The 19,895-nt window shown below is 49.9% G+C and overlaps 1 protein-coding gene across 2 annotated transcripts in view; it reads left to right on the top strand.

Annotated features, from left to right (window-relative positions):
• Window positions 1-19,895, top strand: part of NOL9 (nucleolar protein 9) — a 180,786-nt gene that overhangs the window by 80,939 nt on the left and 79,952 nt on the right. For both annotated transcript variants that reach the window (XM_086921676.1, XM_086921675.1), the window contains exon 10: window positions 9,198-9,375. In XM_086921676.1, coding sequence (XP_086777802.1) covers window positions 9,198-9,375 — 178 coding nt within the window. The remainder of the gene's footprint in view (window positions 1-9,197; window positions 9,376-19,895) is intronic.

Genomic DNA, 19,895 nt, shown 5'->3' with positions numbered 1-19,895 from the left:
CGAACAGTATTATCAGTATTCTGTTATGATACAGCCTATGTATTCCTATATACGTGTGTCTGGACTTATATTAGTCTAAAGTGCTTAGATCCTTGCTACCTCATATCAGTTTTTTTATTGATTTCGGTATTATTCACAACGTTTTGATGGCCTACGCTCCAACTAGGCCGTGCTACCCCATACCTATACTATAAGTAATTTGTTTTTTGCTATGTTCATGAACTTGATGATCTACCTCCCTACTTTCCCCCCCATTGTTCCCCTACCCTTCCACCTGCCTGTGTAAAGCGCTCTGTTATCTGCAAAGATCTTGTTCGTGCTATATAAAACTCTCAAAATAAATAAATAAATAAATAAATAAATCCGCCTCTGTGAGCTTCTCCAGACCATTTGCTGTACCCAGCAACCGGCCCCCACCAGTTCTGACCCCCATTCTGGTGGGAAGACTGGCAGGAAAAACTACGTTCGGAAGGGGGGGGGGGGTGCCAGCCTGTGCCAACCCCACCGCTCAGGTGGAGGAGACTAGGTGAAGCACGACCCCGGCCATCTTGTATATGGGGAGCCCTGCCCAATCCCAGTTAGGCTCCTGCCCCCCTCCCACAGGAGAGGAGCAGGCTAGGGGGTGTAGTCACCCCAGGACAGGGACCCATCGGTCCCTGTCCTATCTGTAACACCCCTAAATTCAGTATTTAGGGGCTCCCTTAACCTTCCTTCCTCAGATCCCGATACGGAAAGAAGATCAAGAAGACCCGCCGTGTAGCTGCTAACAGGACAACAACAACAACTGACTTGGCCCCAGCCCTACTGGCCTGTCGATCCTGGAACCTGCTCCTTCCTAATCCCGGCGATTCCTGCGGACATCAACCTTGGGACACCCAGAGGACCTGCCTGCTTTGACCCTCTTAAAGACTGGGACTCCCATCAGCAGAGGCTCTGCTGCAACAACCCACCTGGTGCCAGCCAGGAAGCTCCGGACCAGCCCACTCTGCACCTGCCGAGCACGGGCCGGGCCTAACTGAACCAAGACCACGAGGACTTCCCCTCGGCGACTGGGACCACAAGTCCAGTGCCCAAAGACCCTCATCGACGAACCAGACGACGCCTGCAGACTCAGAACCAGGGCCACCCCAACCGCGACCAGCTGAGGGTAAGCTTCTCCGACACCCAAAGACACCCCGTCGCCCTACAGCCCCCTGTGCCTCCCTTTAGGGTACCTACCTGTGCTCCAAGATCCCAACTTACCTCTCGAAGTGCTGGTCGCCCCTGGAGAGTCTCTGTCCCCGAGCCTGCAGTCTTTGTTCCTTTTTGACCTTTCAACATTGGATAACATTGAGCGCCCGAGGGCTCAAAAGCATCCTGCACCCAGCCGCCCGAGTGCCATTGGCTGTGCCACCTTTGTCCTGTCCTACTTCTTCCCCCCCTTGCCCTGAGCAAGTGGCCAGGAGCCCAGCTCCCACAGCCGCCTGGCCTGCTAGCCAGCAGCCAACAACCAAAGGCCCCCTTTCTCTCATTGGATATCATTGGGCCTAACTACCTCTGCACCCAGCCGGCCCTGTGCTGCTGGGGCTGAACCAACTGTACCTACCTGACCTTGGGGGACCCCGGAGTCTATGCCCAGAACCATGACTTCACCAGCCAAGTACTCACCTGGAAACCAGTAATTCACTTACCTGCCATTGGATAACATTGACCAAATTTGAATTGAAAATTTTCGAAGTGTGAAGTTCTGAAAAGGGAAAATATTCATATAAAATCAGCCGAATTCCGAAGTACTCCCCTGTTATCAGGGGAGAAGCCAGTACTGTACCTTTCAGCCCATTACTGAACCGCAAAAGTAATCCTTACCGGGTTTACTAGTAAGCTGTATTTTCTCCGTAGGAACCCATTGTCTGCTTTTCTATGACATTTCTTCAAAGTGTCTACTTTTGAAAACTTGAAATATTCTTTAAAAACCATACGAAATACTGAAACGCAATTACCTACCTTTTTTAAGTTAAGACCCCAGTGCTGGCCCTAGGAGACCAGTGCTGGATTTCAAAAGTAATGCCTTCGTACTTTACCTGCAACCTGAATGTTCTCCCTTAGAAACTTTTCAATGTAAATCTGACAATGTTATTCAAAGTGTGAACTTTTAAAATCGCTTTATATTCATGAAAATTCATTACAGTAACTAAAACGTTTTTACTAATCTGGTTTCAGCTTAGACCCCGGACTGAATCTAGGATTTAGACTTAGAACTACTAAAGTAATCTACACTGTAATTAACTGTACTTTTATGATAAAAATCCATTGAGCTCAATGCTAAAGTGTCTAGACAGCAACCCCTGTATCCATTGTGTTCACATACCTTATTGCTTCCTTGCAAAGTAATTACATAAAAGTATTCATACCTAGCAAAGTATATTTTTATGCCTGTTGGTTCTAAAAATAAAACGACTAGATCTTTGGATATAACTACCATTGGCCTGGAGTTCAGTCTTTGAGTGTGTAAAATCTATCTTTTGCTGACTGAGTGTGTACATCAAATGCTTTGCACTGCCCTCTGGTACTGCCTTACTGCTCGACCCAGCCACCACTTTGGAGAGTAAGGTCAGTCCTGACTTTAACCTCTGTTATACCTTTGGGGTTTGTGGACTCTATACACACTGTACTTCCTTATTGTTCATTATATATAGAGCCACTTTCTCAGCGGTCACTAGGCTATGATCTGAAACCGAAATTGGGAGTATCAGAGTCGCCTGCAAAGGACCTAGCAACGCCTGACTTATGAAGATAAAATCTATCCTGGAATAAGACTGGTGGACGTGTGAGAAGTAGGTGTAGTCTTTGGAAGTAGGATGTAGAGTTCGCCATGCATTGCGTTGGTGGTTTTGCAAATCCCTCGAGGCCTAACTTGTTCTCTCAGCAAGCTTGAGGCAATTATCCCTTGTCGAACCCGCTGGTACTGAACCCCTGTGCACCGTGTAGACTTGCAGTTTCCAAGTTTTGTTGGCTCTGCACTCCAGAGATCTTCGGGCTACAAGAAGCTCCAGCTTCCAGCATCTCTTACTGCTAGACACGAGTTAAGGAGCTCAGAACCATTGAATAAACTGGGCTGCTACAGATATAAGAGTGGATAATGGGGGATTCAGTCCGCCATGAGACAGAGCTCTATCCCTTTGCGGCCATCTTGGGTGTTGGCTGGCCACGCCCCCCCAATGATTACAATCTTAAGTATCTCCAGGAGCTGGGAGTAGGCGATAAATCCAGACATTGCAGGAGGCTCAGTGTCTTTGTTGCCTATGTTCCCCTTGTTAGACTTTTGATAAAATTACAGGTTGAAGACTTCTACATCATCCCTATTACTAATTGGTTTCTCTTCTCCGAGGCTTTGAATCGATTTTGGTGGGTCAATAATAACCTGTTCAGATAGAATAGTTTTTAGGCAAACATTGATTATAACCATCTCGTAAGCGAGTCCGCCTACCACCGTACAAGTCAGAGGCCTCCGAAGTCATCTGCGGAGTCCCCCAAGGATCATCCCTGAGCCCCACCCTCTTCAACGTCTACATGAGCCCCCTCGCGGCCATCGTACGCAAACACCACCTCAGCATAATCTCCTACGCCGACGACACCCAGCTGATCCTCTCCCTGACCAACGACCCCGCCGCCGCCAGAGCCAACCTGCACGAAGGGATGAAAGAGGTAGCCGAGTGGATGACGACCAGCCGCCTGAAACTGAACTCGGACAAGACGGAGGTCCTCATCCTGGGCTCCTCACCCTCCGCCTGGGACGACTCCTGGTGGCCTCCCGCCCTGGGCACCGCACCCAAACCGACAGACCATGCACGAAACCTGGGCTTCATCCTGGACTCCTCCCTCTCCATGACCAGGCAAGTCAACAGCGTCTCCTCGGCGTGCTTCAACATCCTACGCATGCTACGGAAGATCTTCTGGTGGATCCCCACAGAGACCAGGAAGACCGTCACCCAGGCCCTCGTCACCAGCCGACTGGACTACGGCAACGCCCTCTACGCCGGGACCACCGCCAAGCTCCAGAAGAGACTCCAGCGGATCCAAAACGCCTCAGCCAGACTCATCCTCGACATCCCACGATCCAGCCACATCTCCGGACATCTGAGAGACCTTCACTGGCTCCCCGTCAACAAGAGAATCACCTTCCGCCTCCTCACCCACGCACACAAAGCCCTACACGACCAAGGCCCGAGCTACCTCAACAGCCGAGTCAACTTCTACGCTCCAAACGCCACCTCCGATCAGCCAACCACGCCCTCGCCGCCGTCCCCCGCATCCGAAGAGCGACTACAGGAGGAAGGTCCTTCTCCTACCTGGCCGCCAAGACCTGGAACTCCCTCCCGTCCGACCTGCGCCTGACCCAAGACCACCTCTCCTTCAGGAAGAAGCTGAAGACCTGGCTGTTCGAGCAGTAGCGGCACCCCCCCCCCCCCCCCCCCCCCCCCAGCGCCTTGAGACACTACGGGTATGGTATGTAGCGCGCTTTATAAGTGTCACTGATTGATTGATTGTAAGCCAGCCACCAACTTAACTGCACGTATGAAACTTTAGCAATAACCCCCATTCTTAATAACCAAATTGTTACTAAACACAGCCAATACTGAAGTGAATGGACAGGACATCATTTAACTACAAAGGTTTAAGAAATTTACCAGGTTTACTGAGCATACCAATAGACTCTCAAAGGAGTGAATTAGTGTCTCACATTTCCAACAAGTGTATACAACGTTTCAGGATTGTGGTTGTGTGAGAAGCTGGCCTGGTATATGATGTCCACTAATGTAAGTGGGCACCTTGCACCAGTCAAGAAAAACTTTATGGTGATTTAAGAGATCTTAAACAACCTTAGAAGTTCTCTAAGTGGTAGCTGTGGAGAACAGCCTTCAGGCATAGCCCAGAAGGAGTGTAAAGCAGCTTGTTTTACCAGAATGCAATCTTATAGTATAGATTAAGTTAAAAAGAACCACACAAGGTATGTATAAAAATATGTATTTATTATACAATATTCTCAAACACGTTTAGATATATCCTACACGGAGATAAGCACAATGCACACAATAATTTGCATAAAAATAAAGTAAATAGCACAAAATACAAAGTGGACACCAGGGGGGACCAAACCATATACTAAGAAAGTGGTATAAGAACTCTGAATCGGGTCAAGACAGTGTTGAGAGGATTTATAAGTGCCGGGGACCCAAGGACCCACCCAAGGTGAGGAGATGGTGAACCCACAGAGAGCGTGTTCAGTGTGGGGAAAACAACTGTGTGCTCCGTACAACTCCACGGGTAAGTCGCAGTTGGATTTTTTAAGATTAAGGACCCTTCCCAGTGGACCCTGAAGAAACCCCGTGGAAGACGGAAGGTTTGAGAGCCACCCCACCCATGGATACACTAGTACCTACGTTGCCTACACCAGGGAAGCCGGGTACATACATGTGAAGTGTTGTCGGAAACCACCATCAATCCCAATGGAGGACTTCAGAAAAGTACTGCTACTGAAGGAGAAAATGTCTGGTGGAATCTGAAGGTGGATTCTAGATGAGAGGTACCTGCAAGCAGAGTTGACCAAGTCTGTCACTCAGGAGTGAACCGGAGACTTGAATGACGAATTCCCCGATGTCTGGTGTTGCAGGAAGGGTGACGATTACCTTGGCTCTGCAGCTGTGAGGACCAGGCAACGCTGAGGAAGACCAGGAGCCGTGACTAGCTGTCCCACGAAGGATATCGAGTGCTGAGAGGTCTGTGTCCAACGGGAGCACCAACAAGCCTTAACAAATACAACCACCGCACAAATTGAAAGAGCAACGTCTGGACCTGCAGGGTCCAGGGTACTGTCCTAAAGCAGGGTAGTCTGGGTAGACCCAAGCAATCAGGGGAGCCCAAAAGAAACAAAGGTGCCCACAGGCTAGAGGCACTGGAGTCGCGAGAGGATCTCCAGCAGCTCACCAAAAGGTGCAGGCCCAGGCACATGATCCGGTGTGGGTGAACATTCTGGTCACTGGAGGTTCTCGAGGTTGGGGCTACTTGGAGCCCGAAGAACTTCTTGGAAGGAAGCCAAAAAACCTTTGCAACTGCAAGTTGACGTGGTGCACAGGGGTTCGGTGGTTGCAACCCGCATGAGGGATACTGGCCTCAAACTTGGTGAGAGTGCAGGGCTGTAGAAAAGCACCCCTGTGTTGCAGAAGTTTACCGAGTCCGTAGTAACTCCGTATCAGCAGACCGGTTGACTTAGTTACAGTGCCTGCGAATGCAGGGGAGTGACTCCTTCACTCCAAGGGAGATTCCTTCAGGTGTCTTTGATGCCCACAGGCCTTGGAAGGTTCCTGTATGGTGCACAGGCACAGACTATGCAGCGCCCACCATTGCAAACAGGAGCTCCGAGGCAAAAGACGCAGGTTACCCTCCACTCACAATTATTCATCCAAAAAACCTGCTCTGTATCCGATAGGGTGTCTTGAACATCGCTTGCCTGCCTTCCTTCCTGTTGAGGATACTTAGCACACGCGATACTTCGGCGATACTAACTGGGTGTTCCTATCTCTTTCCTAAAATAAAGTGTGTTTAGTGCCGTTTTGCGATCCCGGTTTACAATTTTCTTGGGGTATGCACGGTTCTCAAGCTTGTCTGCCAATTCAGCAGCTTGCTCCACAAACTTCTCTATTGTGCTACAATTTCTCCGGTGCTGGAGGAATTGGCCCACAGGCAGATTATCCCATAGAGCATGGGGATGGAAAGACCTATAGTGCAGTAGAGTTCTTTTCAGTCGGTTTTTGATGTACATTAGTACACAACCGATTCTCTACTGCATAGATATTCAAATCCAAGTATGTCGCCGTGTCCCTACTGATCTTCCAGGTGAATTTTAGGCACTCATCCAAGCCATTCAGCCAAGTAAGAAATTTCTGGAGGTTGGTTTCTGTGCCGGACCAGATGCATAGCCCATCATCAATAAACCTCTTCCAGAGGCAGATGTTTTGACTCTGTTCTACAGGTATTAAGCTGTGAATTCACAGTGTGGCGTGGACTGACCCCTTGCCCTGAAGAAGTTGATGATAAAGAGTGTTAGGCAATGAAACATGTTGGCTTCATATAAGTTGAAACGAAGTAAGACAGTAGCTGTGTTTTTAATGTGAGAAGACACCCAGCAATGAATAACATTGATCAAAGTATGAAGGGGTGCCTAGCTCGTTTTTAGAGGGCTAGAACCATACAATGCCTGTAGGGAGTTCTAGCTCAGGGGTCAGGTTTTGTCAGGTAGTTTCAGATGGTTTCACCATTTAGTTGAACACATTATCTGCACATTTATTTTTTAGTGGGAAGGCACAGATGATGAGTGGAACACACTGACGCGTACCTGTCAGTTTCCTGGTGGTTTTTTCCGTGAGGTTCCTTCCCACTTTTCACACACTTTTTTTGCACACCTTTCTAGTTGAAAGGGTGGTAGGAACTGGTGTTGGAGACACAGACAGGATTGTGTATTTTAAGAAAGAGATAGGAACACCCTGTTAGTACCACAGAAGTATCGCTTGTACTAGAAGTATCCTCACCAGGAAGGGAGGCAGGTGATGTTCAAGACACCCTATCAGATACATAGCGTTTTTTTTTGATGAACAGACGATGCAGCAGACTGGAAGAGGGGGACTAAGTCGAGCAAGTGGTGTCTGATCTAAATCTTGTCCCACAACGAATCTAGGGACCCACCCACAGGTAAGCCCTTAAGTACCCTTAGGAAAGGGTGGGGATGATTATGGGGAGGGTCTGGACTGGGGGGAGGTTACTCCCATGTCCTTCGTCCAGTTTCGCACCAATGGCTCCTTGGACTGGTTTGAATTGGACTATGCACAGGGACACCAAATGGGCTCCTAATGCAGACTTAGTGGCACTGGCAAGCGCACCCACCCAGTCCTGATACACTAAATCCTGTCTATGAGGTGATCACACCTCCCTGTGACAAAATGCCTATTGTTCTGCCTTCCCCTGCTCGAGCTTGGCTCAGCAGCTGGAGGGCAGAAATGTCTCTGGTCGACAGCAACCATTTTGTGCTGTCCGGGTCTAGAAGGTTGGCACGGGGAACACGAAGCCTTATGGAGGTCTCTTCCAGTGCTTGGAATCATACCTCCAACACCGTTTATGGTGTGGGGGTATGATTCCAATATGTTTGATACCAAACATGATAGGATTCGTTGCAATCCTTTTCAAGATGGTCATCGCGTAATTATGCGGTACCCTTCTATATGGTATATGGCTGCTTCACTGGCAACCCGGTAGAATGGGCGCTGTAGGGGTGTCCTGCTTATGCAGGGGCACCCTCTCACTTAGATACAAGCACCCTGCCTTCAGGATTGCAAAGGCCTGCTATAGGTGTTACTTATAGGTTTTAAGTGCAGTGATCCTAGATATAGAAAACGTATATCTTTAGGAAGTGGTGCTAGCACCAGCTTACACAGGCTCCAGTGGAAGGCCTGTAGTCCCATTTTGAATGGTCTCCCTTGTGTTGCATAATGCATGCTTCAGCCCATGGGGGACCTCTGGGTACCTTCCTACCATATACTAGGGACTTAAAACGGTACCCCAGTAGCCAATCTCGGATGTACCTAGGGACTAACCACACAATGTGTGGGAGAAAGCAGATAGACAGGGGCCTGATTAGCAGGATCCCAGTCAGACTAGTCAAAAACCGCTTAGCACCAGGCAAAAAGTGTGGGTATCCGTAAAAGCAGATCCTACTCTCCTACAGGTTGTAATGGATTTTTTTCAGTTTTTGTAGTTGGGTGTTGTGGAGTAATACAACCACTACAAATGTATTTATAAGCTCAATACCATGAGTTTGAATCCTGGCAAGTCTAATCAGCATTGCACTTTCCAAAGTAAATCAAGTGTGCACCAATGACTTTGGTAATACACGTTACCAGTACCTACAGATGATCATGTTTTCAAAACGAGTGATAGAAATGTGCATATTATTGTAATTAGCTTATCAGCTGCCCCCAATTCTGTTGACGTTGAAATGGGCAAAAACCAGGTCAAATGTGTGGGTCGCTTTCCAAACTAAAAAAGTGCATTAAGTGCAGAATCGGAATTTTCAAAATGTTTTTTTTTTTTAAGCTGTTTGCTTCTCTATAGTGTAATGGCCTTCCTCCGAATGGTACTCCTTTGATGGTTGTGGTTTCGTTTTCCAGGTGCCTTTTAATGCTGTTGCAGTGAGGATCATTCACACTGATGTTGCTCTCAGTCATGCTCTGTATTCTGTGAATGCCAGCTGGGTTGGTCTCTGCAGCTTACTCGAAGATGTTGGCTGTGAGAGTGATGGGCCCATTTTTCTTGCACAGACTCCAGTCTGTGATTGTATTGGGTTTGGTGAGTATCTGCTTTTTTTTTGGGAGGGCAGAATTTTAATCCTAATCTAAAATCTGTTTGTAACTGATTTTAGCTCAAATTAACAGGATATGCAAAGCTTGTTTCTGTGCTGTTCAAGTTTGCAAACTAAATGTGTTTCTTTTTTTTTTTTAACTGTTTATTAGCGACTGCGGAGAAAGTATAGTATCACATTACAGTGGTATGCAATATCAAAAGTTTACAGTCTTTTCTGTTTTCTCCCCAATAGCCCTGCAATCCCACGGCCATGAAAGTTATAATCCTCATACAGCAGAACTGCAGTATCCTATACACTCTATCAATTCACACCCATTCAACAGTATCCCAACAGACCCCAACAGTTGTGTTCCCCTCCCTCCCCCCGGTGGTTTGAGTGTGCATAGTCATGCGGATACATCAAGTGTTGTGTGGTCAACAGCCATGGGTCAGCCTCCTAAAGGTGACCGCAAGTGGGAAGCGCGCCTCTTTTCCTAATCATCATCTTCATGTAGCGGAACAGATACTATATGCGTTAACAACTCCCATGCCCTCGCATGCTCCAAAATATTTTCCTGGCCTGAACGTTGCGTTTGCCTCAGCCTGAACGCGCTCTCACTCTTCGCCCATTTGATAAGTTCCGCCTTCCATCGCTGGTAGGACGGGCCCTCCTTTGACTTCCAGTGTAATGTTATCTCGCTCTTCGCTAAGATGAGCCCCAAATCTATAAATTTACTAGTTATTTTCGTTTTAGGTGTCTGGGGGAACCAAAGCAGCAAACACGTGGCCATATCATAAGTGAGCTCCCTACTGGTGACTTCGTTTAGCAGCTCGCCGACTTGAATCCCGTAATCTCCCAATCTCGGGCAATGCCAGAGCATATGTTCTAGGTCGGCCCCCCTCTAAGCACCGGGGGCATGCCTCATCGTGCACCTGGAAGTATTTCTGAATTCTGCCTGGCGTCAGGTATGCCCGGTGTAGGGTACAAAACTGTATCCATTGCAGCCTCACGTTCCACGTACCTGTCCATGCTCGTTGGATTATACTCCCCCATGTCGTGTCTGGTATGGGTTTGCCTGTCCCCTCCTCCCATTTGGATTTTAAATCTGTCAGCGGCTGCAGCCCCTCTCTCAGTATCCTGGAGTGGAGGCAGGTGACGGCCTTCACAGTCCCCGCCGCCATTACCACATATTGACATGCAAGTGTCGTTTTTCGTTCATTGTGGCCTCCCGGCCAATGCTTCATGATCGCCGCCACCACCGCAGCATGAACTAGAAAGTCGCCCAGCGGCAGGTCATACCTGTCTCGTAGTGCCTCAAACATCAGTAATTCACTCTCTTCATATAGATCCCCCACCAACTGAATGCCCAGCTTCTCCCAGTCCTCCAGAGCAGACCAGTCACTCCCGTGAGGGAGCGCAGTCAGCATCCCCAGTGGGATCTCCGGCGCGTACGGGTGCAGCACTCCCGCCTTGCGTTGACTGCTGTTCCAGCATGCCCTCAACGTGGTTTCCTCCAAGGATAGGCCCCTAGGATGGAGCGCTTGCTGCAGTATTATATCAGAGAGAACATGTCTCTGTATCTCTGTGCCTCGTGCTTGGTCAGGGCCCCGGAACTCCACAGCGACCGCCTGTGTAAGAACCTGCAGCTGCGCCGCTAGGTAGTAAGTTTCAAAGTCCAGGACCGCCAGCCCCCCTCCAGTTTAGGTCGTAGCAATTTGTCCAGGACAACCCATCTCCTGCCTGCAACCCACAGAAAGCCTACGACCATTGATCTCCGCTCTCTGATCACTGCTGGCGGAATCCATACCAGAAGTGTCCAGAAATAGTAAAGGAGCCGCGGTAACACCACCATTTTAAGTAAGGCTACCCTTCGCAGTACTGACAGCGGCAGCGTGGACCAGAACGCCATACTACCCTTGAAGGCCCGTACGCACCGTCCCACGTTCCCCTCCAAGACATTCGCGGCGTCATGGTATATCCGAACCCCTAGATATGTAATGCAGCTTGGTTCCCATCGTTTTTCCCGGGGGAGAGTTGGAATTACCGCACTCGGGCGGACTGGCAGAAGGCTAGTCTTCGTCCAGGTCACCTTGAGCCCTGACAGGTCTCCAAACCGGGCCAACAGTGTGACTGCTTCCCGTAGTGCTGCTCCCGTGTTCTCCAGTTATAGTAGGAGATCATCGGCGTACAACGAGATGTGATGCGGCATGACATTCCACCAGAGCCCATCAAAGCATGGGGTTCTATTGCCGAGGCAAACGGCAGCGGGGACAGCGAGCACCCCTGCCTCGTCCCTCTCTCGACCGGATATCTGTCCAATATCAGTCGCCCCAGCCGCACTCTCGCCACCGCCAATGTGTAGAGAACTTTGACCCAAGTCCCAAAGTGCGGGCCCAGACCAAACTTGTCCAGCACTGCATAAAGATAGTGCCATTCCAGGCGATCGAAGGCCATTTCTAGATCAACAGAGAGCACTGCTGAGGTATCCAACCCACGATGGTCCGTACTCAATATCCCCAGAAGCCGGCGGATATTCGTGGAAGTGTTTCTGGTCAGGATAAATCCGGCCTGATCCGGATGTACAAGGGTAGTCGTATATGGCAGGAGCCTATTCGCCAAAATCTTGCTCAGGATCTTATAGTCCGTCGTCAACATAGATAACGGCCTATAAGATGTGACATCCACGCTGCTCCTGCCCGGCTTCAGGAGGGGGATGATCAGCGCTTCCCGCATAGATGAAGGTAGATGACCTAGTTCTTTAGCCTCCTTATAGACCTCTAGGAGTCGCGGGGCAAGAAGATCTATGTATTGTGCATAAAACTCTACAGGGAGCCCGTCCGTCCCCGGAGTTTTATTCCGAGCCATGTGCTTGATGGCACTGCGCACTTACGCCAATGTAATGTCCCCTCCTAGTAACTTAGCCTGGTCTTCTCCACTCGCGGAACCTGGCATTCCTCCAGGTACGCTACTAGCCTGTCGCTGTTCTCCTGCAAGCCGCTTTCATACAGCACCTCCATAATAGTCCAGAAAGCATTTCATGTTCCCATGTTGGGTATACACCACAGTGTCCGGTTCCGTCTCCATCCCCAAGATAGGGCCCCCTCGTGGCCTCGGGTCCGCCAGCCATGCCAATAACGCCCCTGCCTTGTCTCCCTCTGCGTGGGTCTTCTCACTGTACTTTTTGTAATCAAAGCTGCGTAATCTTTCTACCTCCACTGCCACCTGTTCTTTAGCCGCCAATAGCTGTGTGTGCAGCGCCTGTTGCCCAGGTCTCTGCTGATCCAACACCCTCAGCTTCCCTTCCGCCTTGACTATGTCATCCAGTAAGGCCTTCCGCATCCCCGCAGACTTGCTAATACATAGCCCTGGGGTCACAACCTTAAAGGCGTCCCATTCTACTGCTCTGGTAGACGCTGTACCCCCATTAACTGCAAAGCATTGTTCTACGCCTTCCCGTATTGCAGCTTGGTAGGCCTGGTCCTCCCGAGCCTCCGCTCGTAGCCGCCATGTCGGAATGGACGATCTTCACGACTCCCAGTTAAGAGAGATCAACACCGGATTGTGGTCCGATAATGTCCTGGTAAGATATTCCGAGCGCCCCACCAACAGAGCCACCGACCCCGAGCACAGTATTGCGTCTATGCGCACGTGGAGCTCATGGAGAGCTTAAAAAAAGTAGTCCCGGTCGCGGGGGTGCTGACTACGCCAAATGTCCACCAATCCCCACCTGTCTTGCAGAGTCACCCTAGACTTAGTTACCCTGCGCACTGGTGAGTCTTATTAGCGGGGTGAGATCTATCCAGGTCAACATCTGTCAGGGAATTAAAATCACCGCCCACTAATGTAGGGTTAGTGAAACAGTGCGCCAGGGTTCCCGATATGTGTTCAAAGAAGTGAGCCTGGTCAGTGTTTGGTGCATAAAAGCTACATAGAGCGATGTCCCTCCTATATAGCCGGACCTCCAACGCCACATATCTACCCCCCGGCTCCACCAGTTGTCGCGTAACCTGAAAAGGAACCCCAGACCGGATCCATATTAATGCACCTCTCGCATATGTTGAGTAAGACGTATAGTAGACCTGGCCCCTCCACCTGCTTTGTAGCGCCTGCCCCTCCGTTGTGGTAGGATGGGTCTCCTGGAGGAAGGCGATCTGAACCCCCCTCCTAACCAAATACGCATGGACCTTGTGTCTCCTTGTCATTGTATGCAGGCCGCGCACATTCCAGGAGATGCAAAGCAATTCAGGTAATGCCCCCATCGCTAATTGACCAACCCCCTCCACTCAGTGTCATGTACACACCCACACCAAACAGTCCCCCCGTGAATCAACATACCCAGCCCTCCCCTCCCCCCTAGAACAGGACCTAACGGCAATGTATCAGCCCTCATCCAAACACAATCAAACAAACCCAACATTCAACAAATTTCCACAGTAGCCACTGCAGATGTGCCTTAAGGGCTAGTAGGGTGCAACCCTGGTCCAACAGGCAGCTACGCCAGCCCCCCCCCCACACACCCCCACCCCCCCTTAACCCCTTAGTGGAAGTCCGAAGCATCCGACCCCCATGGGTAATAACAGAGGGTCGGTGACCCATCACAGACGGGAGCCCCAGCCGCCAACAGCCGAATTTAACTACTCCGGCTCCGGCATCCAACACCCCGTCTGCTGTGTGCGGGGTGACCTTCGGGCCCTGGATACTGTCCGCCTCTGACATTTCAGTCTCGGAACACGTTTTGTGCCCTTCAGATTCGGTTCCCCGCTGCGATGTACTTTGTTGAGTCCCCGAGAGCGCCCTCACCGCGTGCAGAGCCGCTTGCCTCTCCTCGCCTTTATGGGAAGTCTAAGGTTTCTGTGAGCCTTGTCGGCGTATTCGCTGTGACTTTCGGACTTGTGTAGTCTTATGTTGCTCCGCAGCATGGCGCTCCGTGCAGTCTGTCCCCGCTTTATAGGTCTCCAGCCACTCCCATGCCTCTACAGGCGTACCAGAGAAATGCGTGGTACCATCCAGTATGACCCTTAACTTGGCTGGAAATAGCAATGAATACTGTATTCCTTCAGCCCTGAGTTCCCGCTTAACAGATAGAAAGGACGCTCTAAGCCGCTGAGTCTCATAGGTGTAGTCCGGAAATATGGTTACTTTACTGTTATCAACTTCAATTGGTCCATCTCGACGTGCCCTGTGAAGCAAGAGGTCTCTGTCCTTGTAGTGCAGTAGCCGTGCCACCACTGGCCTCGGTGGGCAACCCGGTTGCGGGGGTCGCGCAGGGTCACGATGTGCTCGCTCAAGCGTGAAGAAGGTGGTAAGGCCCTCAGGTGCCACCATTGTTCGCAGCCATGGTTCCAAGTAACCTATCATGTCGCTTCCTTCTATTTTTTCGGGTAGGCCCACCACACGTATATTGTTACGCCTATTCCTGCCCTCCGCCTCCTCGGTCCTTTTCTCCAGGGTTTGTATCCATTCCAGAGCGGTCGTCATCTTGCCCTCCAAAGCTGCTAGAGCCGGGGCTAAATCCTGCAGCGTGTCCTCATTGGCTTTCACCCTATCTGTGAGTTTGGCGTGGTCCGCTCGCAACAACCCAAGTCCTGTCGCCACCTGGGCAATGTCTTGCCTTAACGTGTCTTGTCGTGGAGATGGCCTTCAGGATGCGGGCCAGCTGCTGTTGCAAGTCCGCAGGTCCCTGCGTTATCTGTTCCTGCGTTTCCGGGTCCGTGGCCCCCTCCTGCTTCCCCTTGAGTTTTCCCTGTTTATTTGGGCGTGTACCTATCCACGTCCTGAAGGGGCTGTGCCCTTTAAGCCAGCGATCAGCAATATTCTTCGCCGTACCCCACATTGCGCCACAATCCCACAAGGCTTCCAGTGTTACAGCTGTGCAGAGTGAGGCCACGACAACAAGTAGGCCTCCCCGCACCAGCGCTCCTGCTGTGGGCAACCCACGCTAATGTCCAGCTTGCGATCCACCTTCCTCTTTCGTTATGCGCCAGTGCCCACAGCGAGCTGCACCAACCTGCTCCCTCGCGCCTCTCCAATATCTAGTGCCTCAGTCCGGTGTCCCGTGACACTGCGGCCGCTATAACTATTCCCCACTTCATGTTCGGTGGTCTGCCACCCGCAGCCTGGTGTCTGCAGTCTGTTCAGTGGCCCAGTCTGGCCCCGAGATGTCCGCTCCCCACTCCGCAGGCCACCCCACACAGCCGCCTTGATTAGCGCTAGGAGGCAGGTTAGGCCCACTATCCGTTATGTCCTGCCCGCAGGTTCAGCTGCTATCTCCTCCGCCCTGTGGTGGACCCCGCAACGTCTCCCGTGCAACCGATGGCACCTCTTGTCTCTGCTGCACGGTGGTCACCTGGCCGTGTCGGCCGCCCTTGATTGCAGCTGAGGTCGAGTTGGAGGCCCCCCCAGGCTGCGAGGAACCTCGGTCCACTTCCCCCGGCTCGCAGGGCGCGGCCCCCTGGCCCCCCGCTCCCACCACCACCGCAGAGGGTCCAAGCCAGCCGCACCCCACTCACCGGTACTCCGCAGTCTGCGCTCTCCGGCTTCAGCCGCTCTCCCGCTACTTTTCCTCTCCACAGCGGTGCACGGACAGCCAGGCACCTCCCAGTCCTTAAGCGACGGCTCCTCTCAGCTGCGCTCACCGCCAGTCTTCCCGGCCAGCTCCTCCGCATCCAGCTGTACGCCACAAGACCGCCGGTCCTCGCCGCAGGTGCCCCGGCCCACCGGTCTCCCACAGCCAAGCTCCACCGGTGCCCTCAGCAGGATCGCCTCTTCCTCAGTAGTCGTGCTTACGGCCCGAGCCCCGCCATCTTGAGTCCCGGGCTCCCGGCTCCGCTCCGCTTCCCTGGGGTAGCAGACTTCACCCCATTTGCCACCTCCACAGCTCCCCGAGTAGAGGCCCCTCAGACCGCCGCAATGGGTCCCCGGAGCCGCCGCAGTTCCTGCCGCACTCGTTGTTTGCACGTCGGCTGCCTACCACGTCATATCAGTGGCGGCCGCCATTACTCTCGACCTCTCCGAGGAATCGCCAATGCCCTACTCGCCGCTCCTGCTGGTTTCAGGCGGGCCTCGACCGCTCCCAGGTCACTGACTCCGTGCTCCGACGCTCCGGTCTGCGATGGGGTCACTTTTCCGGGTCTAATGCGATTCAAAAACAGGATCATTGTTGGGCCAGGCTCCGAGCTCACGCAGCCATCCCCATCGGCGCCGAAGCCACGCCCCCACTAAATTTGTGTTTCATGCCGTACACTTTCTATATATATTGCAGAATGTTTCCCTTGCCAGCTAAGGATGACCAGTTTACCAAAAAGCAGTTGTTGCTGACCGATCGCTCTCAGTACTAGGCTAAATAAGAACAAAAACTATCTACATTTGTCAGAGCTGTTATGGCCTCCGTATATATGCGTGTAAAGTCAGGGATAAAATAAACCTAATTCTGCATTGGGTATTCACAAATTGAGTCCTAGATTGTTTGATTAGCACATACCACAAACTGAATTATCTTTTGTTGCTAATGGTGTGGTGTTATGTTCTTTAATGTACCTCAAGTCTGTTGTGCACAACCTAATGCCAAACGTGGCAAGGGAAATCCAGAAATGGCCATGACGTGGGAGGTGGGGGCAGGCGGCAATATAGAACTTATTTAAAAATCTCAGAAATCTTATAATTGCTTTATTCTACAGAAAAGAAAATTTCAACCCCCTCCTACGCATGTATGTCTTGATTTCTAAGAGCTGATCCGAAATAACCCCAGCTGCATACTAGTTCTTAGAAAAAGGATAAAACTCTAGTCGGTCATTCCCCCTCTCCCTCCCACCACGACCCCCTTCCCCCTGTAGCTAATGGGTGGAATAGGTAAATGACATTTTGACTGCATATGGATGACGCAACTGGACCTGAACATTGAAAACATGGCATTGAAGCATGGAAGCACTTTCAATACCAATAGGATTATGCCTGTTAGGGGGCCAGAAGGTAAATTCACCATTATTTTGTGTTTGGTTTCTTAACAGTTGTTTAATACTTATGGAATTAGGGGGAAAGTGCTATTGGGCGGAAGAATTATTATAGCATCTTGTAGAGGGCTCAGCTACCCAAAAAGGGTTTCCTTGGTGCTAGTCATATGTAGGGCAAACCAAACCATTAGGTTAAAACATCCAGGTCTTGAAGTTTTTGCAGGAACACAGACCTTGCGGTGCAGCTTCTAAAAAAAACTCAGAACTTTGGCCCAAGTATGCAAAGGAATGACTCCCACCCCTCCCCCTTCCTCCTCCCTATTCCTCCCCCCTATACGAGCCAATCAGATTCTAGGCGACTGTGCAGAGGCCCTGATTAAGTGATCACAATGCAAGTGGGCTGATAAGGCACCATCAAGCCTTGATTAGATTGTGAACCTATGACCGATCTAGCCTTGTGCATGTAGCAAACTGTATTCCCTTTTCCACTGCGAGACAGTGAAGCTCTCATAGGAAGTTCGATACAGAGGCATGTTTCAGGAGGTGATATAAGATACTGGCTGGGGAGTTCCGTAGTACTTGTTGGCGTCTGATGGCTGCTTTATCTACTCCTCTATACAGAATGTTACCATAGTCTATTCGAGAGAGTATTCTAACCTAGGTAACTGTCCTTGGGGCTGACTGTGGAATCAACTAGTGTAGTGTTTATCTGATAGACTGCTAGCCTCAGATTACTTCATATAGAATTTTCCCCAGGCGTGAGACTGGATCCGGAAACTTTTTGACACAGCATCCCTGCACGTCGGGGGCGGGGTGACATCACGCTACTCCGCCCAGGCGTCGTCCGTGCACGTGACGTCAGCGAGGTCACATAAGCCCCGTTCCGGCGCGCCTACATCAGTTTTTTTCCTTTTCTGCGTGCAACGCGGATCCGGTCTTGCTACGGGCCCCTTTTTTCTTCACCAATTGTCTTTTATCTGGTGGAACAGTGTGCGAATGCCTTCGGGCTTCAAAACGTGCACGTCGTGTGGGCATCTTGTTTGCGACGGACCCTTATCTTATTTGTATGTGGTGTTTGGGGGAGGATCATGGCACCACTGATTGTGGGGCGTTGAGAAAATGGCTCTATATATACTGGACCAGAACAAGGTAGTGTGTGTATAGAGTCCACAAACCCCAGAGGTATAACAGAGGTTAAAGTCAGGACTGACCTTACACTCAAAAGTGGTAGCTCGGTCAAGCAGAAAGGCAGCACCAGAGGACAGTGTAAAGCATTTGTTGTACACACTCAGTCAGCAAAGATTTCACACACTCAAAAGACTGAGCTCCAGGCCACTTGTTATATCAAAAGATATAGTGGTTTTATTTTTAGAAACAGGCATAAAAATATACTTTTTTTCAATAAGAGTACTCATGTAATTACTTTGCCAGGAAGCAATCAAGTTTGTGAACACAATAGATACATTGAGCTCAATGGGTTTTCAACATATAAGTACAGTTGATTACTATACAGATTACTTTAGTAGTTCCAGGACTAGAGCCTAGATTCAGTCCTGGGGTCTAAACTGAAACCAATTTAGTAAAAACTTTTAGTTACTGTAGTGAATTTTCATGAATTAAAAACGGTTTTAAAAGTTCACACTCCAGTTCAAACTTTTCAATGTAAATCTGACCATATTATCCAATGGGAGGAAATTCAGGTTGCAGGTAAAGTACCTTCTTGTTACTTTTGTAATCCAATACTGTGTAGCAGGGTTTCCGTTCTCCCACAGAACTGTGCTCAGAGATCTAGAACCTGGGTGAGTTAGGGTGACCCAAAACTCACCTTAGTTTCAGAAATCCCCTTACCAAGCTAGCTACAGTGTCTCATCGGTAGTAATAACTTACCAATGACTTAGACAATCCAGAACATGAACTTAGGGTACCTCAGGTATCGTGGAACAGATGAACACTCTTTCGTTATATAATCATTACAAACCGAAACCGGGAGGCAAAGAACACACGTGCAAGTTTGAAATGTTTATTTTTCAATGCAAAGTTCTCAAACGCAGTATCTTATATAATATAAACATACATATTATAAAAACCAGAGTTAGCAGCATAGTCACTAGTCCATAATAAGCGAACGGTGATAGCATATTATAATGCAAAATCTATAGAAATCTGTATCACCTATATTTCGCGCACCCTATTTAGCATATTATATTATATCTAAGAAGGTCTCATTTGGGTTGTAGCAGGGCGGGCCCATACCTCTAATTCTCAGTAGGAGGAGATCACATCAACAGCTACCAGCTCTCTGCATGCGAAGCATCAAGTGTGTTGATTCATTCCCTGTAACTCTATCTTAAACCAGCGTAGAGCCCAAATGTTGGCAGCAACATTATTTGTGTTATGTCTAATGTAGTGCGAGGATCAGGCTTTCAGCAACCTTGTGTTAGGTTATTCTTAGAGGGTGCAGTTCTCAGTGTGCAGACAGTTGTACCAGGCACGACTGATATCAGAGCAATAACATATTATTCTCAAATCACATCTTTCGTCTAGGTTGAAGGCTACAATAACAATTAGGTGTCGTG

This window comes from Lissotriton vulgaris, chromosome 5, assembly GCF_964263255.1.
Source record: "Lissotriton vulgaris chromosome 5, aLisVul1.2, whole genome shotgun sequence".
Lineage (NCBI taxonomy): Eukaryota > Metazoa > Chordata > Amphibia > Caudata > Salamandridae > Lissotriton > Lissotriton vulgaris.
The sequence above is the reverse complement of the archived record's forward strand: the minus strand, read 5'-3'. Positions and strand labels throughout refer to the sequence as shown.